At 43.0% G+C, this 26,617-nt stretch overlaps 1 protein-coding gene across 1 annotated transcript in view; it reads right to left on the bottom strand.

The window, feature by feature from the left end:
- Positions 1-495: 495 nt before the first annotated feature.
- The window catches only part of PCP4 (Purkinje cell protein 4), a 52,940-nt gene continuing 26,818 nt past the window's right edge, over positions 496-26,617 (bottom strand). Inside the window, exon 3 of the mRNA XM_027639656.1 lies at positions 496-1,301. Within this exon, the coding sequence (XP_027495457.1) occupies positions 1,174-1,301 (128 nt within the window). The 3' untranslated portion in view covers positions 496-1,173. The remainder of the gene's footprint in view (positions 1,302-26,617) is intronic.

Here is a 26,617-nt window from a genome sequence, read left to right as displayed (position 1 = left end):
GGATCAGATTTTTAATTTTTTTTTTTTAACCATCCCTGTGTAGTGCATGTCCCACTTTAATCTAAATAGCTCCTTTTTCTGAGTACAAGGTACTTGATTAAATCTTTTCCGAACCTTCCATATGGGCAGCCAATTCCTAATCAGGTCTGAAGGCAAACAAGATCCTTACTTGATCTGAAACTGGTCTGTTGCTGTTTTACAACAGGGAGAAAACAGAAGCATTTCCCAATTTAGTTAATTTAGCATTTCCTGCTTTTAGTTAATCACAAGCTGGGCCAACACAGTGATAAATTAAGGGGTTCATAGTTAATACAGAATAGTGCAAATGGAGACAGGTAGTTTGTTATGATTTACTCCTCAAGGACTGAAAATAATATGAAAAGAGAGAGCTGGCACAGAAACAGTCACTGATTATTTCAAGACTGAAAAGCTGCATCAAAACCAGAGTTTAGAGAGTCAGTTTCTATTTTTACAAACAAAAATCAAACTCCAAACTTCCAAAGGTGTTTTGTGTCCGGTTTATTAATTTTTTTCCGTAACAGTCAACGTGGTCCAAGCTGGGTAACTCTGAATGTCATCATGCAAAGAGGAAGGACAGGGACAATCTCCCCACTTAAACCCCCTTTTATTGACATAACTGCAAGACAACAATAAAGTGCTCACTGCTTCCTACGCCTCCTCCCCTCGCGCCAGCTTCTGCCTGCAACTTTTTGCTTCCAGCTCATTAGGAGAAAGTAATTTTATTGTCACATTTGGCTGGCAGCTGGAGTTCTCCAAATGAGGTAAGCAGCGCTCTCATCCCTCAGCACAAACCCTGCAACATACGGCGCTCTCACGTCTCCGAGCTTTACGTGAGGAGGGAAAGAGGCATCTGGGCCGGGCTCATTTGTAACGCTGCACTTGCTGGATTAATATGAAAAGACAGATGAAGGCAGACGCTTTAATTACTTCACCCTAACTTTTTTATTACAACATCAAGTAAAATGGTGAGTTACAGAGGGTAAAATGGGCGTGAAACACCTGGGATGAAGTCACACACAAGCTCATGGGTCGTTATCTGCCGACGGGGGTTTTAAATATTGATCATTTTCTGTACATGCATCTTTGTGTTATTTCTGGTTTTCTTGATAAATCATTTCGGGGTTGCTTTGTTTTCACGCTGTGAGGTAGCTACTAGGACTGGGACCCCGCTTTTTTCTTCTGGAATTTTCTGAACTGGGACTGTATCGCCACGGCCGCCCGCTCTGTCTCTGGAGCATCCATGTCTATGTCAAATTCCTCTTGGACCTTCTTTTGCCCATCTGCTCAGGGAAAAGAGAAGAAAACGTCAACAGTTTTTTCAAAGAGTGATGATGCCCTTTTCTCCTTCACAGCCACAGCCACGACGATGAGGAGCACATTCAGGTTAAAAAATGGAACCAGTTTTGTCAAACAGAGCTGATCAAATCCCCCACCCCTGCCAATGTGACAGCCTGTGGGCGGTTGGGCACTGAGGAGTGGCATCCAAATGGTGCTCAGCACTCACCCAGCATCACCTCTGTCTGAGCACAGAATCACAGGATCTGCTGAGCTGGAAGGGACCCACAAGGATCATCGATTCCAACCCTTAGCCCTGCACAGGACCATTCCCAAGAGTCACACCAGCAAGTCCCACTCCTGCCTGGGGAGCTAAAAGTGAGGGGAAGAGAGAAGGTAGAACTTAAAGGTCTTTTCCAACCTAAACGATTCTTTGATTCTGTGTTTACTCTAAAACAAAGGCAGCTTAAAATATTTTAATGTAGGGATTAAGGCCGTGTTCCTACAGCACCTCCCACATCAGAGGAAGAGAGAATATTTCCTAAGGCTAATTTCCATCCTTTTCACTTGTTTCCTGCCTCATCCCTTTCAACACTTACCGCTCTTCCCCTTTGAATCATTTATGTCCAATCTCTCCACCACTGTGCTGCTTCCCTCACTTCTCTCCAGGCTCTGTTGTTGCCTTTCATCCTCAAGCCTTGGCTCTTTGCCTTCCTTTATTCCCAGTCCTCAGCTTTTCCTTCAGCTGCATTCGGCCTCCACGTGGACAACCCAGCTGACTTTGCTAAATTTTTTGCCTCACCCACCTACATGTTAAAAGTGCAGCCCTGGGAAAATTCCTGCTCTCATTGGGAAGATAACCCTAAACTGCCTGGACTAAGGAAGTGAGAACACATGTTCGCTCCACTAACCTTGTCACACCACTGAGTTTCTCTTCTCCATAAACTTGTTTGTTAAACTCACTTATGTAACTGTTGTATCCCAATTTTGCAGTGAACAACATCATTCCAGGAGTTTGCAGACAGCTCTACTTGGAGCAATTGGGGGAAATCACCCATTTTGAACCACTTTGCTTTTTATTCTCGACATTAGCACCCTCAGGATGTTCATCCCCAGGTATTGATAGTGCAAACGAAAGGAAACACTTTCAATGTATTACTAAAATGAAAAGAAACTTATTCCCATTGTCTCTCTCCTTCACACTAAAAACCAAGGACACCATTCCATGATTTTAGCATGAGGTCTTGCAGTATTTTGTGACTTTACTTCTTGTTCTTCTTCAGAACTCAGTTTTTGTGTCTATTTTCTATGACTACCCTAAGCTGAGCAAATATTTTAAGGGAAGGTTTTGCAATATTCCAGACTGATTTTATTTTAACTGCAACAACCAAACAAATGCAGCTATGTTAGCATCAGAGAAAGATTGGCTTAATATTTTGTTTTACTTAGAACATTTGAGAAGAAAGATGAAAATGCAAGAAGAAACAGAAAGTCTAGGTGAGGAGAACAGCTTGAGAGCTCACAAAAACTTTGATTATACAGTAAAATAAAAAGCTAAGTTACCAAAACAAAGATTTTTATGGAAGAAAATCAATCCTACTAACATTACATCACACTTCCATGGCCATTTAATCCAAGAGTCTGCATGATTTGTGCAACTATTCAAGCAACACAAACACCTTAAGCACAGAAATACAATTACTGGGGTTTTTTTCATGGGGAAAGGGATGTGAAGGTCGGAAGTGATACAGCCAAGGAGAAATCTGAACTGATTTTGGTTTGGTATTTATGGGTTAAAAGCAATTTAACAGCAGAAAATAAAAGCTGAGTTTGTGCATCGATTTTAGCCTTTCATTATATAAATTCCTGTCCTTTGGAAATGTCAATAGGGAAAACCAGACGGGTGGATGAGCAGACACAATTGGCTTTGAACCTCTTGATGAAATCTGGCTTGTACAACTCATTCCCTATTACAGCCAAGTCTCAGCACTATGTTAACTTGCAATAGTGACTCAGCAATCTCATGTTAAGATCTTACAGACTTAAGGAAATCCAGCAGTTAGGATATTTCTTTTTTCTCTAAAATTTCCAGGCCAGTTAAATCTTTTGCTTGATGTGAATCACCATCACTGCCCTTAAAATCAGTTGTACTACAATAATTTACAGTACCTGAAGATAACAATAATAATTTACCCACTTCTGTTGAAATCAAAGCCAAAATTCCGTATGAACTCCTTCTGGATTTCTCTTTTTCCCATCACTACAGAGAAATGGTAGGATGAGAAGTTTTCAGCCGTGACTTAGACTCGTGATTAAGAAATTAGAAGTGTTCAAAAGGGCCAAGACATTCATATGAGTAATGAAAAGTTCATCATTAGCAGATGGTACAGAAATATATAAATAATGATTACACATATATGCCTAATTTACATTATAAAATGACATGTATATAACCTGTATATAATGTATGATGACACACCTGTATTTTCTTTCTCCCCATGCCCATCTTTCCCTTTTTTCTATACATGTATAAATGTATAATATATACATGTATAAACAGTACATCCACATTTGAGTAAAGAGAGAAAACATATGAATGTGTATAAGTAATTACACAGATAAATTTGCTTAAAGAGTTTTAAGTCCTGCGTTAAAACTGAAAACAGCTGGATGGAGTTTTTCCTAAATTTTGGGACTGGATTTTCTTGGAGTTCTCCCCAAAACATTTCCTATTGATGGCTGTCGCAACACAGATACTTTAACAGATGGATTTTCAGTGATGTGCCAACTTGGGCTTTGTCTAAAGGAAAAAGATCTGTTTTTACCTTGAGCTGCTCTACTAAAAGCAGCTCAGTGGTTTAAAATATATCACAGCCTGCTAATTACACTGGGTTTTACTGGTTAGTTATGGTTGGTCACTGTCTCCCTCTCTTAGCTCTCCCTTCACAAGCCTGGAAATGATCTAAAGACACAGGGAATTCTCAATCTCAGCACCCCAGAGCACAGGTAAACCCTGGCACACCCTTGATCCCTGGACATGCTTTTTTCATTCCTACTGGTGGGACCAAAAATTCTATCTGATAACAAACAACCTTTTTCTAAGCTACCTTTATGGACCAATAAATGTAAATCTGGATTCCCTCCCCATCCACACACACTTCTGTTGATATCTACACTTCCTGGACTATGTGCAGATTCCTTCCACATGGATTTATGAGGATCCCTGGACTACCACAGACCTACATGAGGAAACTAGGAGGACTAAGAGTGTTGTCAGTAGACTCAAACTCACAATCTGCTTGTGGTTTGTGGGATTTACAAATAAAAGAGGGTTGATAAGCACTGATCTGCACTTCTCGCTTTCTGAGGGGATCTGGTTTCATTAGCACCATAATAAATGAACCCCTCTAACCTTTCCCACCACACTCAGCTGTTCCAAGGTTTTCCCTGAAAGATTTCTTCATGCTTAGTCCGAATTCCCTCTCCCACTCTTCTGAACACCCCATGACAAATCAGGGGAGTCATTCTGTGTCCCTGCTGGGTTCTGGTCACAGCCAACAGGGATGGTGAACAGAACAGTCATAGCTTGGCCATAACAAAAGTCTGGTATCCAACGAGTTTTCCAAAATCATGTGTTTAACATGGACTGACCCTGTCCATGTGTAAATTTAGGCAAAATTGATCAGTGGTGGAACAAACCCCGTGGAGCACAACATCAACTGCTTGATGAGTCCCACCATGACAAGGAACCCCCCAGCCTGGTGCTGCAGGACTAAAATCTGAGACAAGTTGCAGGGTGAAGGTTTTACTTCACCACATGCCACAGTCATCCCAGTAGGAGAGCCTGAAAAAAAAAAAACTAATTAGCTGTTTTCCAAGTCTACCATCATTTCACATCTTTGCAACTGAAAAAAGATCTATGTGTTCCATTTCCAGATGAAACATTAGAATTCTGTCCCTGTAATCTACAACAGCACCTCATAATCCATTGCAAGCACTGGATGGATAATGAAGCTGAAGGAAAACAATAAAATCTGGTACACAAATCTACCCGTCAAACTCTGCAGAAATGTGGTGCAAGTGTAATTATTCACAAATGTGCCTTCAGCTATTTCTTTCATTTACTTTTCAACTAGAAAGTAAAATGAATTGTGACAACACAGGGAGAAGAAAACATTGCTTATTTCATATGGGGCAAAAGTCTAAAGCAAAAAGTCTTTTTTGTGACTGCTGAACTCAGCCTGAACAGACCAGTTCATGGAAGGGCAAAAGCTGGTGGGGTGGACTTGGTAGAAAAGGGGACTCCAACTTTATCCTAAGAATTTCTCCATCCTCCAGATGAAGAGATTCTCAGGATAAAGAATTTTATCCTAAGAGGATGGAAGAGATATTTTTTTGTCACGTTCTGGAAAACCATTCAGCACGAAAAATTGCAAGGGCTGGAGCCTCTAACTGGCATTTCATGTGTTAAGTGCCACCCTCCACCCCTGCTCACGTCCAACAGGAATTACAGGATCATAGCGAAGATGTAATATACTCATAAAACTACTGCATTTTTCAGGGGCTAAACTGCAGCGTTTGGAAAAAAAGATTAAATGAAGTGTGGGACAGAATCACAGCGCCCCGTAACATGGCAGAAGCGGTATTTTGCCTCAGGCAGGATCATTACCTCCCACTGCTCCAAAGATTTCTCAAGCTGTGACAATCTTCATGCTGCTCTGATCCCAAGCTATTACACCAGCCCGTCCAATGAGGCAGAACAGTCCCTAATTAAAGAGGACCAAAATGGGCAGAAATCTCACGGATGTCGACATTCATGCGGAGCATTATCTTTGTCTTTATGTGATGGGAAGAGTCATTTTGTCTGACTAGACTCCACAAAGCAACCAGCCAGCTAGAGAAAACATATGGGTGCTTGGATGTGTGGAGGCCACACTTAACTCCTTGAAAGCAACAGTTTTAAAAGCCAAGAGTTCGCGTGGCTGCTCTTCCCCCTGTGTATTTAACTGAGTATGAGGAAGGAAAAGAAAGGGGCTCATCTTTTAGGGGAGCTATAGAGTCACAGAATGGCCTGTGTTGGAAAGGACCTTAAAGATCACCCAGTCCCACCCCCTGCCATGGGCAGGGACACCTTCCACTAGACCAGGCTGCTCCAAGCCCTGTCCAACCTGGCCTTGGACACTTCCAGGGATCCAGGGACAGCCACAGCTTCTCTGGGCAACCTGGGCCAGGGCCTCACTACACTCCCAGCCAAGAATTTATTTCTATTATCTAATCTAACCCTACTCTCTGTCAGTTGGAAGCTATTCCCCCTTGTCCTGTCACTCCAGGCCCTTGGAAATAGTCTCTCTCCATCTTTCTTGTTGGCTCCTCCAGGTCCTAGAAGGCCACAATCAGGTCATCCCAAAGCTTTTCTTCTCCAGGCTGAACAATCCCAGCTCTCCCAGCCTTTCCTCCCAGCAGAGCTGCTCCAGCCCTGGGATCCTCTTGGTGCCTTCTCTGGACTCTCTCCAGCAGCTCCATGTCCTTGCTGTGCTGTTCCCCAAGGCTGGAGCAGCTCTGCAGGGGTCTCACCTGAGGGGGCAGAGGGGTAGAATCCTCTCCCTTGCCCTGCTGCCCACAGTGCTTTTAACACAGCCCAGGATTAATCCAACCCTTTCCATCTGCAAGAGGATGTAAAATAACACCATAACAGACCTTATGGCTGAAGAAAGGAGACAGTCAACCTCTCAATAAAACTCTCCAGTCTCTCAGAATAAGAAGGTCCCCCCTGAGCCTCCTTTGCTCCAGGCTGAGCCCGCCCAGCTCCCTCAGCCCCTCCTGCTGCTCCAGCCCCTTCCCAGCTCCATTCCCTTCCCTGGACATGCTCCAGCCCCTCCATGTCTCTCTTCCATGAGGGCCCAGAACTGGACACAGTACTCAAGGAGCCTCACCAGTGCCCAAAGGGACAATCACTGCCCTGGTCCTGCTGCCCACACAATTTTTGATACAGGCCAGGATGCCATCAGCCTTTTCGGCCAAAAATGTTCAGCTACTTCATTATTAAGGACAGAATTTTTCTCTAATTAGCTTAGGAATAACAATAATTTTCCTTCCTGCTCACAAAAAGTGCTACAGGGTGAGATAATCCTTTTGTGACCAGGATGACCCTTGTGGGTTCCTTCCAACTCAGAATATTCTGTGACTCTGTGACTACATCACTACAGTTTTTCATGTTTCTTCACCCCACGATGAACTCATACACTCAAGAGCCACCTTCCAAAGTCAAAATCTGCCTGTTCTGTTGGAGTCTCAGGAGGTTGGCACTTGATGGTGGGGAGTTCAGGGTTTATAGATGGGTTTTTGTTTTTCATGATAGGTTACTGGAAGGTGCTGGCTGCTGGGGAAGTGTAATGTCCAAATGGGAACCATCTCTGAAGCTGAAGAACAACTCCTGGAGCTCAGCAGTCTCCTGTGACTTCAAAAGCTTTGTGTGAAAGGAAATAAAGGTTATCATTAATTATCAGATTAAATGTAACAGCTATTTTTATCTGAACTACACCAACTGGCCCCATAACATCACTCAAAGCAAGGCAGAAATAATTAATGTCTTTTGATTCAACTGTAAATTACAATTTGGGATAAAGAAGATGACCTTATTAGGCAACCAGAATTCCTTATTTTTCGAACTGACCTTTACTTTCAGAATACAGTGTCGTAATCTCAAATTTGAAAAATTAGTTTTGCTGTAAAAAATACTGGTCGTTCTTTTATGATTTTAAAAATGTTACTTCAGCATGAGGTTTTTGAAATGTCTGATTAATCCTTTTTTCTTTTCCTAGTTGTAATAATGTTCTGTAGTTGCTGTTCAAGAGCAGCAATATTATTTCTGACATAAGATAAACGAGGTAGCACGGAATTAAGTACATGGGGGTAACACAATGGAACAGAAAGGAATAGCAATAAAATTCAGTTTACAAAAATTGCATTTTCAACTAATTTGTAGCCAGCTACAGATGAATTGATTTTGCTCAACAATTAATGCAGAGACAAATATTGTTTTTCTTTGAAGGCTAATACTATTTAAGTAATCATTCCTCATCTTCAAAATAATTAATGTGTCACTGACAGCCTTTTAAAATGGCTTGCAAATGCATAACTGATGCTTGGATAGGTATGTATTTGTTCATGGAGATCTATGAGGAGTTCTGGAAATGAACTCATAATTCACATCCTCACACAGAGATCAAATTTTGTGGAAGTTTAACTAGGAATAAATAATAAATACAATTAATGAAATGGTCATCTCAGCTGTACAATCTCATCTCTTAGTGTTGGACTGGTAAATTCCACGGAAGCCTCTCGGATCTAAAATGAAGTGGAGCTGGGGACCAAGTCAGGTCCCTCTGTCCCTGCAGAACGATGCCCCACCAGCAGGGATAACACCCTTAGCCCTGACTCCTCTCCTCCAGCACAGAATGCCAAGATCCTCCTCACAAATCCAGCCCAAAGCTGTTGGAGCCTCATCCTGCACCCGCACGCGATCCCCAACATGCCGGCCGAGTTTTAACTGGGAATTACAGTGATGAGGTTTTAATTTCCTCCACAATTTCCAGCTTCCTCACTTCCCAGCAAACATTGTGCCTTTAAAGAGCTTTGCTGTGGAGGGAGCTGCATTTCAGCAGTGCATGAAGCAACCACCCTCTCGACTCGCTCGTCAGCTGCTTGATTAATATATGATCACTTATTTCCCTATTATGGAAGCATTCAGGCACTTGGAGCTGTAGCTGGGAGCCCTAGTGTGGTTACAAACGCACAACAATAAATTCTTTCCCCTTCACCACCCCTCAGTGCCGTGACCTTTGCAAAAGTGTCTTCAGCAGGAACGTTTAAAATAAAAACAGGAGGACTTCCTCAAGGCTACCCCTGCAGCAGCACATCATGTGAGGCCACAGCACGGCTCAGGCACCATCCACAGCTTCCCTAAAAGCATGGGATACTCACTGGTATGGCTGGGACTGTTCCAGACCCCCTCTGCCAGGCTACTGTGCTCACATAGCATGGCCAGGACCCCAACTGGCAGGTAGGGTGGATGAGAACACCTTGGGGTCTTGAGGGAAAGAGAGTTCAGCCCTTTTGATGCTGCACCACTTTGCATCAAAGCCAGAGAAAAGGCTCTAAGTCCTTTTTTTTTTCTTTTTTTTTTTTTTTTTTCTAAGAGAGATGTTGCCTCCAGCACTTGAAAACACTTTCAAGTGGCTCTAGACTGCAAGAGAACTGGTGCAAAATTAGTTGGCACTCGCTATTAATTGTGGGATGACCAACAGGGAAATGCAAAAGAGAGGTGTTCATCTTCCAGCATCCTGTCTTGCATAACAGCTTTGCTTTCCAGGAATGCTCCCTCACCCCACCACTCCCCTGCAGTTTGTAAAGAGCAGTCAGGGAATCAGCTCAGAGAAATGACAGCAATCAAAATATGCCACGCAGAAGTGGCAGAAAAGGGGGCTCAAAGCCCAAAGTGACACGAGCTGGGGAAGAAGGCACAGGTTACAGAGGAAAACCTGTCAGTCACAGAAAGGAGAGGAGTCAATCAGAAGGACGTTTAGCAAGAGTATGTAGTGACAGCACAAGGGGGAATGGCTTCAAACTGAAAGAAAGTAGGTTTAGATCAGATATTAGGAAAAAATTCTTCCCTGTGAGGGTGGTGAGGCCCTGGTACAGGTTGCCCAGAGAAGCTGTGGATGCCCCACCCCTGGAAGTGTTCAAAGCCAGGCTGGATGGAGCTCTGTGCAACCTGGTCTAGTGGAAGGTGTCCCTGCCCGTGGCAGGGGTTGGAATGAGATGATCTTTAAGGTCCCTTTCAACCCAGGTCATTCTGTGATTCTATGAAGAGCAGCACGGTATGGAGTCAGAAGATGTTTCTCTCCACACACAAAATACAGACAATGATGAGCAAGATTTTGCTCTGCTCATCTTCAAAGTGGAAAATAAGGGCAGTTCCAGGAGTGATTGTACACCAACAGATCTCTGTTAGCAACTAATGAGAGGCTATTTTAAGTTTCCACGGTAACTTTAATAAAAACTGTTACGTGAGCACTTGGAAAGTCACAGTGACAAAAATACCCTCCTCTTGTGAAATCCATCACCAGGTTTTAATTACAAATTTTTTAATTATACATTTGGAGGTGGACAGCATAAGATACAGAAAATGAGCTTTGCCATTCAATACCACATTCTTAAGCAAAGGAGTTATTACAGAGAAATTCTTCCCTGTGAGGGTGGTGAGAAACTGTAACAGGTTGCCCAGAGAAGCTGTAGATTCCCCATCCCTGGAAGTGTCCAAGGCCAGGTTGGGACGGGGCTTGGAGGAACCTGGGCTAGTGGAAGATGTCCCTGCCCATGGCAGGGAGTTGGAACTGGATCATCTTTAAAGCCTCTTCCAACCCACACCATTCTATGATATTATGATTCTATGTCAGTCTCTTCTGTGCCTTGTAAATAAGATTATCAGCAAGAAGAATTCACTTTACGGTACAGATTAAATGCAAGAAACAAACAACTTAAATAATGGCCAAACAGCACAACTTCTATTTGCACAAAGATGGGCACTGCTCCAAGCTGGTAATGGGCTAATTAATTTGGCACAATCCCACCATGAAAAATCCACCTTTTTAATACAGGTATTTACCACATGTTTTTAACATCCTGCACTACCTGCCAGCTCCGGGATGCTTGTGGAGGCAGTTGGGCAATTATCAAAGATAGAAGTGGGGCTTGTAGGATTAAAAAATGCCCAAGGAAGTATTTGGAATCCATTAGGGACAGAGCAGAATTGTCACAGGGCACAACACAGGCTGAGCTGAACAATCGTGCTCTGAGAGATTCTTTTAGGAGTGCACTTGGCAAAGGGAATTTTGTCACCCCTCCGTAAAACCAAACCAAACCAAACACCAGAGATGTGATGGATATAAACCCGAGACTTCTGCAGCAGATCCAAGATAGTCCAGTCACAGTCTGAGCAAAGCCCAGGATACTCTGATAGACATTTCTGGTAAATCCTATGTCTGATAGACATAGGATTTACCAGAAAACTTGGCCTGCCAGAAGGTCTCACATGCTCCTGCCTCAACAGGCTTTGTAATTTCTGCTCCAGCATCCACAAGTTCGACCAGAGGGAGCGCTGGATCCAGAGGGTCTGCCCAGAAGTCTTACTGAATGTTCTGCAGAGTGACATTTCTCCACCAAAGGGACAGAATTTTAACATCTCCTGGCTCTTGAAAGCAGACACCCAGCTGTAGCTTTGCACCGTAGAGCAAAAGAATCCTGTGGCAGGAGGGATCTAGGAAATTTCCACTGTTTCCTTTCGCTTGGGCTGTTCCCCAAACAGAATCATTAATTTGAGTTTACCCTGTCTCCACTGAACGCAAAAAAAAGCCACATTCTATGTTTATTTCCCCTGCAGGCTGGTTTGCTTAACTTTCTTAGGAAGAGGGGAGGGGCTCCTCAGGAGAAAAGCAGGATAGCACTGAAACAGCAGTTCGGGGAGATAAATTAAGAACCTGTGGCAACACAGTTCTGAAAGAGGATGAGAAGAAATTATATGCTGGAGGGTGTTGTCAGTATATTCCAGGCTTGTGCAAGAGCTACTTGGAAAACCACATTACATGTTGTGCAGAAGCTCATTAGGCTGAGCATGTCAAAAACCAGATTCCAGATAAAAATCTCTGGCCAATTCCAAAGAAAAAATTGCTTAATCTAATTTAGAATCATTTAGGTTAGAAAAGATCCTTAAGACCATGAAGTCCAATTGCAAAAAAAAAAAAAAAACCCAAACGTGCAATTTTGGAAACAGTGGAGCTCAGCAGCAGCAAACTTGAGAAAGAATCCAATGGAGAAAAGCAGACATCGAGAGGATGCAATTCATCTGACCTGTTTTAGGTAGACTTTTTAGGACAGCATAGATCTCACCCTTCAATCCCCCTCCTATACTGGCTAGTTCCCAGGAGGACTAGTTCAGATGTAGATAATGATCCTTAACCAAATAAATGACATTTCATGAGCCTGAGTGGTGCCTGAGCTACACACCGCAGAATTTCAGATAAACACACTTATCTGCTGTTTCATGTGAAATTCCTTCTCATCTAATAAATTATTTAGTCCTTGTGAAAGGTACTACATCGAAACTGTAGCAGCTAAGAAGTCTTACTTTTGTTCAGGGAGGAAGAAAATAAAACACAGGCAAGCATACCTTCTCACCCCACTCCATCCACGTGCTCCCATCCCACGGGATGGAGAAGGAGAGAACGGCTCACCTGCAGTAGAGGGTCAAAATGAACATTTGTTCCCTCTGCTGAGATGGCCAGGGAAGCTGCCAGTTGTGCAGCTGATCTGGACCCTCTCATGTTCCCCCAGGAGCTGATGGAACATTCTGCATAGATTTCTCTTTTTATAGATGGACAGTTGAACAGGCAAAAACCCCCCATATCAGCACCTCTTGCCCTCCTTTCAACTCATTCCAAAGATAGTGAATTTTTGTGTATGTGTGTGTGCCTGAATGCCTTTAAATGTACATCAATAAGACTCCTTCTCTATCTCTAATAAGGGATTAGAGTTAACACCACGACAAGCTGTATCAAATGCTTCACACGAACAAGCAGCCAAATGACAGTTTCTGTGAGAACTGTAATTGAATTCACAAGCTGCTGCAAACACCAAACCTCAGCTCTGCTATTTAGCTCACAGTGAGCCAGGGGATGGCTGCTGCCATCCTGAAGGGCTGGAGGTGCTCAAGGGAACCTCGTTGCACCCAGGAGGTGTCAGAGGCAGCCAGTACAGGGCTGCAGGAATGAGAAAGAAGGAAAAAGGAAGAGAATGGGTGAGGCAGATGTGCTGGATGTACATCTGTAGAAGGCAAGAATCCTTTGAAAGGTATTCCTGGCCATGCTCCTCTTTGCTACCCAAGCCAAGGAAGGCCCACACTGACATGAGGCTGCACAGAAAGCCACAGTGAGCACCTCCTAAGACAGTTCTCCAACGTGTGCCCCCATCCTTCCTCTCTGGGTCCTGGTGCAGCACCTCCGGGTAAGGAGGACATGAGGCTTCTGCACTGGAATCTGAGCTGATGTGCCCTCAAACAGAGAGCTCTGATTTCACAGGACAAGTAAACTCACACGTTCTTAAAATGCCAAAGCACCCAAGTCACTGCTCCATCATTCTGCAGTGGAAGAAATACAATTCCATCCCACATCCCTGCCACCTTTTTTTCTTTCCCCTCCCCTCCTGAAGGAACTGGTGCTGAGGTGAAGGCAACTGTTGGCTCTGAGACAGAACATGAGCACAGCTCTGCTCTTCTTCTGATTTCACCTCACAGAGTAATAGAAAAGACCTTACTGGCACACAGGACAATTCACAGTTTAGCACAAGGGAGTAAAAAGTGGCCATGAATAGATCCCATAAAAGAGGGGGGAATGAATCCAGAAGGGCAAGGTGTCCTTCTCAGCAGCTTGTTCATTACTTATAGGCAGTTACTGTATTGGAAGCCTGGAATTCTAACAAGTCAATACCAGAGCTCTGTGGGATTTCTCGTCCCTGACTTTAGTCTGTATTTATTGAGTGAGGACTGATGGTGTAGGATAATGTAATTTTCCAAGCCTTTTCAAAGGAGCAGAGATTAATGAGCAAGGTCAGGCACCAAAGGCACTACACAGTACTTCAAATCCCGCTTCTACGTTGTGGTTTTGGGTTTTTTTTGCCTTTTCCCCATCTCATAAAAAAACAAAATTCCAAACTTTCTAGATCCCAGGCACTGACTCAGCGACATCCTTTTGAACTTGCTGCTATTTCAGATGAAGGGTGGAGGGGCTGTTCTCCCCTAAGAGAGCAGTTACATGTTCTGACAAGCATCTGACAGGCATCTGACTAAAGTGTAGTTCATTAAGCCTGGCTTGCAGTGGGTTTATTCTCAGGTGTGTAGCAAGGAGAAGGAGTACCCACCTTTTTATAGCCTGTGTATTGATTAATCACACCCACACACCTTCTTATTTTTTTAATGTGGGTAAAAGCAAGCATGTTTTTCCAATAAAGTCCCTGTGAAAGGAGAAAGCAGGTCCATATTCCAAGCTCTTCATCTACATCAGGAGGTTATGGAGCAGGGAAGTGAAAATGGTCTCATTATCCTGACAGATGGTGCACTTAACAAACCCACACAGTACAGTGAGGACACAAAGGAAGGTTGAACGTGCTCGAAGTGCAGCACATTTCTGAGCTGTCAGCGAAGTGGTGGCTGTGGGACCACGCTGGCCCACCACCCAAGCTGCTTTCCAGTCCTCAGAGCTGTAACAAATCCTTTTTGGGGCATTATTCCTTCTCCAGAAGGGACTGTTCTCCCTTTTCTCCCTCTCATCCACAACATCTCAGAAAGAAAACTCAGAAAGTGTTGGAATGGTTTGATTCTATAAACATATAAATTTTTATTTTTTTTTTTTTTTAAAGCAAACCCATGTTTAAACAAAACAAGAAACAAGCTTTATTAATGTGAGTTGTCTGGAAGAAAAGAGGGGTTCCTATTAATCTTATCTTGCTTTTCACCTGGTGCCTTTTAACAACTGCTATTTAAAATCAATTTTATCAGGAAGGGTGGGCATTGATCTAGCTAAGTGCTGCAATGGCAATTAGAAAGTTATTAAGCCCAGTGCCAGATAGTCTAATTGACATGAAAATCTAAGTGAGGCCAGGGTGATAAAAGCTTCCCTCCTGCTTCAGTTGCATGTTCATTGCACACATAAAGCTATCTTAAAAGAATATTAAGGTTGCAAAGTTGAACATGAAGAAGTTAATAAACGACAAACTAAAGTGACAGCGCTGTGCAGAATTAACTGAATTCATTGCACGGATGACTTTAATTCTTGACATTGCAACTTTGATAGTGTTAGGAGCACGTTGTCTCCTGGATTTAAAGCAAAAAAATACACTCTGTTACAACATATGGGCACCCACATGGCTCCTCAGCACGACTGCTTGGATCTGTTGGACCCACCACCTCTCTTTTTAATGAAGCAGCTGACAGTGGTGGGAGCTGCTGTCCTCTCCTTGACTCAGCAGGAAAGGGGATCAGTTGAACGTTTTGTTGGGGGGTTTCCTACAGCACAGGAACAACGAGGCAGTGGAAGGTTTGGGCAGCAGGCTCAGGGGCTTCTTTGCCCACTGATGCCTCCAGATGTGGTGGGTGTTTCTGTTCCACCTCCCCTGTGTCAGCTCGGGTCCAGCCCCATCCCTTCCCCGGCCCGGATCGTCATCACGGTTCCCAGCAGACCTCAGCAGTGCTGTTTCTTTATTTGGCTAGTCCTAGTCCCCACAACTGTCCTTGGGCATTCCCTAACCTCAGAATTCCAGCCCAGCCCGTTCCCACACTAGCTGACTCCTGGTCTCCTCTGGTTCTCACATCCCAGCTCATATTCCTCCCTCCCGGTCCCAGTTTCCACCCAAAAGTATCAAACCCTGCCCAATACTCCGTGGTTCCATTTTCCTGATGAGACCTTCTGAACTCCTTTGTCATTCCATCCTTTGACCTCCCTGCTCCAGCTTCTGTGACTGTCTGGTTCCAAGCAAGGAGGTGCATCTCCTCCTAAACAATTGTGGTCTCTTGGGAACACAGAAGGAGCACCACAATTCCCTCAGCTTCAGTTCCTGACCAAAGCATTACTTACAGAAGCACGAAGCAGCAATTCAGGAAAACCACGATTTCTTTAAGCCTTGCAAAGACAGTGTTGGTTTAATTTCCTTAGTGTTTACTATTTGGCTCAGTGATGTTAAGTTTTCACGGAATAAATAAACTGCTTCCCTGGACTCACAGAAACGTAAGGCTTTGTCTTTCTAAACATTTATAACTTGGCCAGTTTTGCAACACAGAAAAGTCACATCCCAGATGGCAAATATAACATTTCTGTTCAAAATGACAAAGGCTCAAAGCAGTCAGAAAAAAAAGGCCACCAGAAATTGTTTTTAATTGCTAGATGTGCTAACATTTTTAGGGAGCCTCATTTTTGGAAACTACTGGAATGACTTTGCTGAACCCTTCCAAAATAGTTCTGCTTGAGGCAAGCAATCAAAATGACAAATTTCAGCCTGAGCAATTGGATTTTGGCAAGGTTGTATACAACTGAAAAGGGAGCTTTTAACCAGCAGAGTTCAGCAGCTGTTAATTGGCCTTGCCACCAATCCAGACTGCAATAAACAAAATAAATGTATGCAATATGAGTAGAAGAGTAAACTAAATGAAATAAAAGTTATGGATAGCTGGAAAATCTTTAAAAAGGATCAAAACCAGAGGGTGAACGTTACTCTGCTGGTGTTTTGAGAGCTGCCAACGATTTCTTGAACATTTAAATCACGGGGAAAAAATAAAATTGAAAATAGCCGAGTCATTTAAAATGATTACTTGGAAGACAAAAACTAATCAGAGCTCTCCCCTTATACATTCCACGTTTGAGGACTTCTCCAGCACTTAGCTCCGCTACTCCTTTAAAAATTCTCCAGAAAACCTTTTCCTTTGTGTGAATTTAAACCCCGACGGGCACTTCTGAAGTTCTGCCTGGATTTACAGACGTGTCAGGTTGTCAGCAGAGCTGCTCAGAAGCGGCGTCTCCGCCGACGCACGCGGCTGAGCGACCGCAGGTCGTTCCTCCAGCCCGTTCTCTGATCTCTACAGATTCATCTCGCCTTCCCCCTGTTTCTGAGGATTACAAGCCCCACGAGCTCACAAGGCGTGTCCAGAAGAAGGACAAAACGTTTCATGTGTCTTCTCTGCATCGGGAAACACAAGCTGGGTTAGCGCAAGGAAGGGCTTAAGCTGGGACTTAAATCCCTCGCTGCCACCTCAAGTGTGGGCACAGGCAGAGTGCAGAGGGTACAGCACACCCCACAACTGGTCCCTGTTGCATCAAAACCCACCTAATTGTCTTTATTGATCAAATTTTAGATCTGAATGCAAACAGAATGAATTAAATATTCTTTTCTTCTCTTTTGCTCAGTAACCCCAATGTTTACTCCTTCCTTCCAAGCTAATAGGACAGAGAGAGAACAACAAAAATCCTTCTTTTTTCCAACCCCATTACATTAAAAACTGCTTTTTCTCTCTCTTAAATGTGTTTCTCTTCTTCCAGGTGTTTCTTTGCTGCTTACTCAGCTGTCTCTTGCTTAAATCTAATCTGGGAAACAGTAAATGCTTTGTGAGACTGGAGAGAAATGAGAGACTAGACTTTGGGTGAGGGTCAACCATGACTCCAAATTAGAGCCTTAGTCAGAAACCTCCTTTGGGTGAATAAATATAAATATATAAAGTATACTCTTTATTATAAAGGCCCAGATCAAACTTTGCCTGGGAAAATAGGAGGAGGGAAAAGTAGGCAGATATAGGGAAAAGTAGCACTTGACCTGGCTGGGCTGAAGCAACACAGGATTCTCTGGGGAGGGAGAAAGAAAGAGGAGTGAGATGGAAACACAGCATGTGGGAGACAGTGAGAAAGCAACACAGAGAAGAAGTTCCTTGAGGAAAAGATGAAAGGAAAACCTCTTTTTGTGAAGATAGGGAAGAAAGTAAGGAATCACTGCCAGAATAGCTGCGGTGATCTGAGTGTTTTCTGCTGCTTACCTCAGTCTGTGCAACCTCTTCTGACCAGCAAAAAACAGAACATTTGGGGTTTTTTTAACCAAAAAAAACCCCACAAGCTTTCTTCTGAAACAAGTCACCTGGGGGAGCAGAACACCCTGGGGTATTTTTGAACTGCCTGAATTGAAAGTCTACATTGAGTTTTGTTTTTTCCTGGCACGCTTGGTCGAGCTTATCAAGTGTTTTGTCACATCCAGACAGCAGCACTTCCAACAACAAAAGGTATCCCTGACACTAGCAAAGGTTTCTGGCAGCTCTGGGCTGGATCACTCCCTATCTCAACAATTATTATAAATTTATAAAACAATATAAATATTATAATTTTATAAAACAATTATAAAGTCAACTGAAATTTTAAGTTCTGATAAACCAAAGTCAAGGCTTTACTCAGCCTTTTTTGCTGCTTGGCCAGAGACCTCACAACACAGCAGAATAAAAACAGCTGCTCTCTATCTCAGCTCAGGGTTAATTAGATGTTGGTTCCTATTCTGCAAGTTCAATCAAGAAATTTGCCCCCAAATATGTTTCACATACTACATAATCCTGCAGAAAACTACTTACAGCCACAGAAAATTACTGTAATGTCCAAAAAGTTGTGGGAAGCCTGAAACAAGGGCCAGATTTATGGGAGTTATAAAACCTTTCCATGCCAAGTTTCAAGCAAATTTGAATCTATTTATATTTTTGGAGAAGAAAACAATAACTTCTTAGTGATCTTGCATAGTACCCACTCCAAAAATAACGGCAGCTGTGGATGTGCTCACATTTAGGTTCATTAAAACCTGAAATTTAGAGTTGGAATTACAAGCTCACACAAACAAGTATATGGAGAGAAACTACAAAGAAGCATCAGTATCCCTTGATGCAGCTTTCTTCACTGGCTTTTTTTTGCATGCATCATCCTGTACTGAAAAAAGATAAAGAATTAATAGAAGGAAAAAAATAAGTATTCTAATTCCAACTCACTCTGGACCTCAGCCAGTCCACCATGTAATAGCAAAATGCTAATGTTGGCTGCAGTAATCTTCTTAAGATGATGAAGAGAGACCAAAAACCTACACTAATTCTGCAGCCTCTGAGAACAGCCTCTAGACTGTGTCGTTCACAAAGCTGGCCTGTGGCATGGGAGGAACGGGGGGAAATTGCCAAAAATTACATTTTCTTTTTGATGCTCTTCCATAATGGAATGGGGTTTTTTAGCTGAGAGACCTCCAGAGGACTCCCATCTCATGACTTAACCTTTTGCTTTGTATTTCCGTGGTCCCTCATTAAAAACCCATAAATACTTGAACAACAGTTGTGCCACTCTTCTCTGGCACGGGGAACGGTTCCAAAGAGGTGCAACAGCCACTGCAAAGCCCACCAAAACCTCCAAAACCTGGGCAGAACAGCTCCAAGTCCTGCACCTGGTCCCACTGGGCACAGGCCACAGGATTGTTTATGGATCATTACTCTCCACGTTTTCTTTCCACTGGAGTCTGGCAAAGCCATTTCTTTCTCTTTAATTTGACAGAGAAAGGAATTTATAAGGCAAAGGCTTGAGTTTGTCTGAGGAGAGACAAAGTGGTGCTGATGGACAGAATGGTGACTCATGATTGACTGGCAAAGCCCTCTGTGCCCTCTGCTGACAGCATCCATCACCCTGTGACAAAAAGGTCCAAAACTACACATCTTCCATTTGTCTTCTTACCTTCTTGGCTTTAAAAAAAAAAAAGAAAAAGAAAAAGAAAAGCCAGGAATGATTTTTTTTCCCTAGCTTCTCCTAGGCAAGCACATGTCATTGCCTCCCAGAGGCAGAGCTCACAGGAGAGACACGGAGTTTAGTTATGAGGATTCATTGGAAAGGTCACCAAGAAAATTCTGCTGGTGAAAAAATCCAGCTGTCTGCTTTCTGAACACCATCAGGTGAGATCACAACACACACTGTCTGCTGGGAATTAGTTTGCTGCTGCCAGACCAAGAGGTGGCTGCTTCAGGATACCAAACAGCCTTGGGTCCAGCTGCCTCAGCCCTGTCTTGATGTCCTGCCCTAGGTGGGTTCTGCCCCCTGGTTATTTGAGGTGCAAAGGAGGTTATTTGATCCTCACCTGTGCTGTATGAACATGTATAAGACAGGATGGGAATATATAGGTTGGATATTAGGAAGAAATTTTTTACAGAGAGGGTGATCAGCCATTGGAATGGGCTGCCCAGGGAGGGGGTGGATTCTCCATCCCTGGAGGTGTTTAAGGTGAGACTGGATGTGGCATCAGTGCCATGGGCTGGGAATCATAGAGGGGTTGGATCAAGGGTTGGACTTGATGATCTCAGAGGTCTTTTCCAGCCCATTTGATTCTGTGATTCTATGATTCTATGATATGTGCTCCACCATTCCCCAGGATGGGGCCCAAATATAACTGGAGGTCTGGAATTACATGTGTTTTCCTCAAAGGTACCACACCTGATAACCTACATTCAAGTCTGAAATCAGTCTGAGGCCAGGGGAGTAAATTTATCTTCACGCTTAATTAATCTCTCCACTCCTACCCCTCTGTTCAGCTGCAACACACAACAGAGAACCCAGCCCAGAATTTTCTCCATAGCTAATTCCTGCTGCCTGACAGAAACCCAGGTCAGAAACTCTCTGCAGTGTCCACAGGGACCATAAGCCAACTTTTAGGTGTCTATCAGCAGATCTGTAACTTAGATTAGAAACTGCAGAGCCACTGTTGGATTAGCACAGACACATAATGAATTCCAAAATCCCGCAGTAATGTATCGTGATTCTGGCAATTAGCCTGGATTTTAATTAGTTTGTGCTAATGAACATATTTGTACATGTCCATTTTTTTTATTGGCAGCTTTTAGAGGAGTAATAAATTGGTCACCGTGGAGTGCCAGTGTTTCACTAAAACCTAAGAAATAATTAATGCTTTCTCCACCTAGAGTCAACCAGCAGTCTCAGGGGTTTTTAGGTATAAATTAGAATGAAAGATGAGATACTCAAAATACAGTCAGAGCACTCATTCATCAGCTGTGATTAAATATTGTTACTGGGAGACCCTGGAGAAGTGCTGAGAGCTGAGTTCCAGTCTCTGGATTTCCCACATCATCTCCCAGGAGCTCCCAGAGCACCCTGCCCTATTTTCCACTGTGACTCCTGAAATGCCTTTTCCATATCTGGTGCTATCCCTCATTCTTCTTTTCTTCAGAATTCTTCCTTGGAAAATATTTGTCTCAGTCCTTCCTATTCGTAACTCACTGTGGGCTGGGGGAAAACTGAACCAACACCAAATGTGCTTGGCTAAAGCAAATGTTTCCATCAGATCCAGCATCCCCGCTAACAAAAACCTCAAGCCAGAAAATATTTGGATGGTTTCAAATCCATACTTTTACAGAGAAAATGGCTGTGAGAGCTGGCACGAGGTAGGAGGATCAGCCAAATCTAAATAAGGATGGAGTTGTTTGAGATAGATTTAAGGAGAAATTAAATGACCAGGTCCAAAACTGACATTCTGAAAAACCTTGTTGAGCATCCACTTAACTCCAGAGATAGTGCTCTAGATAGAAGTATTTTTATTTTTATTATTCTTTTATTATATTTTATTTTATTATTTATTATTAATTTTAGTATTACCCATAAATTCCTCAGCCTTGACAGAGCTGAGCAAATTAGAAGCCTAAATTGGATTAAGATCTCCAAACAGATCTTTTTGATCTCTCCAGAGATCAAATGAGCTCTCCAGAGAAGCTCATTCTGACAAGTATCATGTCACAAAAGACCACATTTTTCTCTTGACAACAAACTGATCTTTTTGTCTCTCACACAAGTGCTCGCCCATAGAGCCAGGCAAGAAGAATTTCAGCCCTAACCTGCAGAGAGGGAGAGAGTTTAATATTTTTATTATTAATAATAATAATTATTATTAATAATAATAATAATCATATTAGGAGCTCTCTCTCAGCATAGGAACCCAAGACACACGTGGGCTGACTTTGAGACACCCTTTTCTTCTCTTGCACAAACTACCAAAGCATTTTAAGATCCTGGAATCCACTCTAAGCACCAGGACTGAAGGTGAAGTGCTGTCCTGGTTCCTGCTGCACCATCTAATTCCTTCCTCCAGCCTTAACTGCCTTTTGTTCTGGTCACTTGTTCAGCGAGGGACCACATTTCCATCATGTCTGTAACACTCCTGCTGCTCTAAATTCTGGTGCCTGCTCACACAAGGGAGCTTGATAACACCAAATTACAAGCTAATTTTGGAGCACGGAGCTAAGTGCACGAAGACAGCTGTGTGCTGCAAATTAAAGTCTTAAAAACCTTCAGAAAAAAAATGATTAATCATTTAGCAAATCACCAACAGACGAGGAACTCTTAAGTAGAGAAGTATTTTCATTCCATTTACAGACCCAAGCTTTCTGGAAAACTAAACCAACAGAACAAAGCAAAAGCCTGTGGTGTGAAGTAAAGCAGATCGTGTGTGCAGTCAAAAGAAAAGTGATGTTTCCACAACAGTAAATCCTGGTAACCACTGTTGTGCATTGATTGTGTTCCTCCTTCATTTTTCACTTTCAGTAAATTAACAAAAAACATGCTGCTCAGCCATATCCACCTCTTGTAGCCTTTTAATCATTTGTTGTGAATGTCTGGGAACACGTATAAATTGATCTCCAACTTGTTGAAATCAGCTCAGCTCCATGAAATTCCAATATAAATACTCCAGCTTATATATATGCCATCGACTCAACAGCCCCAAAGCATCCTTGATGACGTGGGGGCAGATTAACTTCAGAGGTAACTTTATAGGTTTTTTTCCCAGGGTTATCTAAGGACTGGCTTGACCCTGTGTCCTTCCTTTGGGTTGCTACCAGCACCAAAGCAGAGCTGAATTGCTCCTCCCAGGAGTATTGATGGCAGCAGGTTTTCCAATCCCTGCACATTTGTGGAAGGCAGCCAGCAACGTGTCAGCTCCGTGCCAGCCATGGAAATAGGGCTCCCTCTCCCCTGGTGCACAGTCAGGCAGCACACTGATAATTACAGACTGATTTCCAAAAGAAATATGGCACTTGTCAAAGGCATAATTTCAGTGCTGTCTTTCCTCATTAACACTTGATGGGAACTCCAGCGTGTTTATGAGTCACACAAAAGGCAAAAAGCCACCAGCATCACCAAAGCTTTATTTGCTTTTTCTTAATTTAATTTTTTCTTAATTTCTAATCGCTGAATTGTTTGGTTTTTTTTTCTGATGACCTAGGCTAACTTTTACAGTCGGTTTCTCAGAAAGGAGCAGGGCTATTACCACCTTTCAGGTGCTCAAATGCCCACTGAATTAGGCAGCTCCTAAGTGCCAGGAGTGCAGTGCAGCAGGAACCGCAGGGAGCTGGATCCAAGTCACTCTGCTGTTGTTTGAAAGGACAAAACTGAGACAAAATCTTACCCAGCAGGGAAGTAGGGAGTGGCTGCCAGCTAAGGGTGGAAACCAAGAGTCAGAAAGGCCAAACGAAGAGTGTAACAGGCCATGAGTTTTGGAAAAGACCTCTAAGATCATCGAGTCCACCCTGTGCCTGACGCCCACCTTGTCCCCCAGCCCAGAGCACTGAGTGCCACAGCCAGGCCTTCCTGGGACACCTCCAGGGATGAGGACTCCACACCTCCCCAGGCAGCCCCTGCCAAGGCTTGATCACCCTTTCCAGCAAGAAATTCCTCCTGATGTCCAACCTGACCCTCCCCTGCTACATCTTGAGGCCGTTTCCCCTTGTTGTTGATTGCCTGGGAGAAGAGTGAACCCCACCTTCAGTCAGTGCAAATACAGAAAAAAAACAAGGACAGAGGAGCACATTGCCACCCTTTTCTGCAGGCAGTTCCATTGCTCCTCCATCTTCTTCCTGAACCAGGTTTTCCTGACAGTATGGAAAGGTTCCAGATGTGTTTGTAGGGGTTATTAGCACCCCCCAAACCAACAGAGCTGGGATTCTCTATTAACCGCTGACGCTAAGCCACAAATTAGAATAATTCATGATGATTTCCTTAGGCTGCTTCTAATCTCAACACTGCAGGAATGCTGCAGTTCTACTAATTTCTGCCTCCTGCAAAGGAGCAGACAGTCAGTGACCACATATAAGTATATAATATAATTTTATACACGTGTTCATGTCTCACATTCTAGAAATGCAGCCGAATTTTTGGGTGAACCCAGTTTAAGCCCATCCCCTGTAAACAGGCACACAAGGTTCCCAAGATGTATTGCAGGCACTGTGTCCAAAACAAAGATCCCATAAATTAATCAAGTTATTCCTGTAGCAAGCTGGAAAGAAAGAGATGAACCGGGGGCAAGAATTGTTATTGTTATCTCTATTTTTAAATACTTGGAAGACACTCAGTTACTATGGTGGTGAGGACCATATAAGTACCTAGACAGTGTAGCAGGAGTGTTAAGTGTGAGGATTTTCCATCTCAAAGGTACCAGCTAGATAGGACCTTTTCCTCTATAGGGAAAAAAAAAAAGGGAGATAAATATATTTTGAAATAATTTCCTATTTTTAAGTCCTTAAAAAGCAAGTGTAAAAAGCTGAAATTGTTCTGCTATGGTTTGTTATTTTCCCCTGTGGGACTTCTGTATTTAATTTTCTCTCCTGGTACTGTCTTGAGATAGAAACCATTCTTTTCCTCTCCAGTGCAGTCCCAGGAAGAAAAAAACAAAACAAAACCAAACATGCAAGAAAAAAGCTGCATAATTAACATTATATATCAACATACAGACAGACACCCTTCATGTGCATAGTGCTGTAGTCTTTGTGTTGGAAGATGGACTTATTTGGGAGTCATGAGAGTAGCTATAAATGATACTCAAAATGAAAACTTGTGGGGAATTCCAAAGACAGGGCACAGGCCAGACTACACGAGCGCTGTTATTAATTGATGAAGCTTTTAATACAATGCTTTAATTTTTTTTAAATATTCTGCCTAAACATTTAAACATGAAAGCTTCTCATCAGCAAAGTGCAGCTGTAATGCACAGTATCAAAGCCAACTTGTGAGATAACAGAAAGAATAAGAACAACATCTGCTCTCTTAGAAATATTACTTTAGTTTAGATCAGTTACACTGATTAAACCCCACCACAGCGTTTAATCACTTGGTCACTGCATGTGGACAGACACGTGGGGACAGGTGAAGTCCCAGTGAAGAAGGTGTCTATGTTATCTCCTGCTTATCCCTGGCCTCCAGAAATGGAAATTCACCTCGGAGAGGAAATGAAGTTCATGGATAATTCCCCTCTCTTCCCCTCAGCATCCTCCCTAGGGAAGATCTGTGAACAATCCAAGAGCCTTGCTATTAAAGACTTGGTCTGCCTTCAGCTGAGACGTGCTGGCTGCCTGGAGGGATGGATGGGCAGCTCCTGGATAAACACACCAGCCTGGGAAAGGGGAGAGACACACACTAGGAGAGGACCTGAGACATATTTGGGTTGGTTCTGGCTAAACTTTCTGTGTAGCTGTGCCCAGGCAAGTGCCTAAAATAAAAGCAGATAAGTTTTCCTGCAGTGTTTTTGCCATGCCTTGAGAGGGGATCTGTCTAGAACTGATCACTTGGTGAATTTTTCTCCACTCTCAGCTACACAACACGGTGTTGAGTTTTCACAGGGTTTTTACACCTTTCCCTGAGCCTGAGTGATCTGTACATGACCCAATACAACTTACGTAACTTTGCTGAGGGTTCAAACACTTTTGCACTGAGGCTTTGTGAAGGTGGTGTGTTCTTTGGTGCTTGCACACACGTCTAGGAATGTTGCTGAGACGCAGACTTTCTATTTAAAGAGATGGAGGGTGAGGTACAACAAACCATTTTCATCTCACTTCCCAAATTCCCACTGGTGCCAGCTAGATTTGTGTGAGATAGGATAGAGTTTGGCTCTGGACAGAGCCAAAGAGATCGTATTCCATGAAGTACCACTTTTAAGGGCTGAGGGAATTTTAGAACATCCCAGTGAAAAGAGACAATGCAAGGTAATTTTCCTCCCAACACTCAACCTAACACCCAGGAAAACTCACTATTAATTAATTATCTTCATACAATACTCCCCACTGTAACTTCTGATTAGTGCTGTGGGGATGAAATATTAGAGAGGAGCGGTCTGAAAATGTTGGGGTTTTTTTTTACATTGATTCAGCAGCTGCTTGCAAAACCCAGTTCATCTTTTGCCACACAAGCAGTGTTTTGTGGGAAAGACAAAATGCACGGGCATTGTAACGCTGCAGCTCAGGCACTGTCCCCTCCTGTGACTAAGGAATGTGACCTCTAGACCCTGGAAGACACAGCAAACCATGTTCCATGAGATCCTCTGAATATTTATACAAATTTCCCTCGTGTGTTCCCTCCCTCTTTTTTCCACAAGTAAGTTTATTTGTAGGGCTGTTCCCAAAAACAGCACATTTTTTTTATGCAGTCATTGGAGAATATTAGTGGAAAATTAATTTTGAGTTCCTAAACAGATATTTATATTAGGCCATCCTACAATAATGATCCTGGCCTCCAGCCAGGAATTGAAGCTCTATTAAGCAAAGCACTCTACATAAATAACTAGGAAGATGATTATTTACTCTGTGGGACCTGGAAAGGGTTTTTTATTCCTGAGTGCACTTTGAACAAAGAGCAGAATTTCCTGAATTTCTTGAGTAGAGGAAACAGGTGAA

The sequence above is a fragment of the Corapipo altera genome, unplaced genomic scaffold (genome assembly GCF_003945725.1).
Source record: "Corapipo altera isolate COAL_440 unplaced genomic scaffold, ASM394572v1 0, whole genome shotgun sequence".
In the NCBI taxonomy this organism is placed as follows: Eukaryota; Metazoa; Chordata; class Aves; order Passeriformes; family Pipridae; genus Corapipo; species Corapipo altera.
The sequence above is the reverse complement of the archived record's forward strand: the minus strand, read 5'-3'. Positions and strand labels throughout refer to the sequence as shown.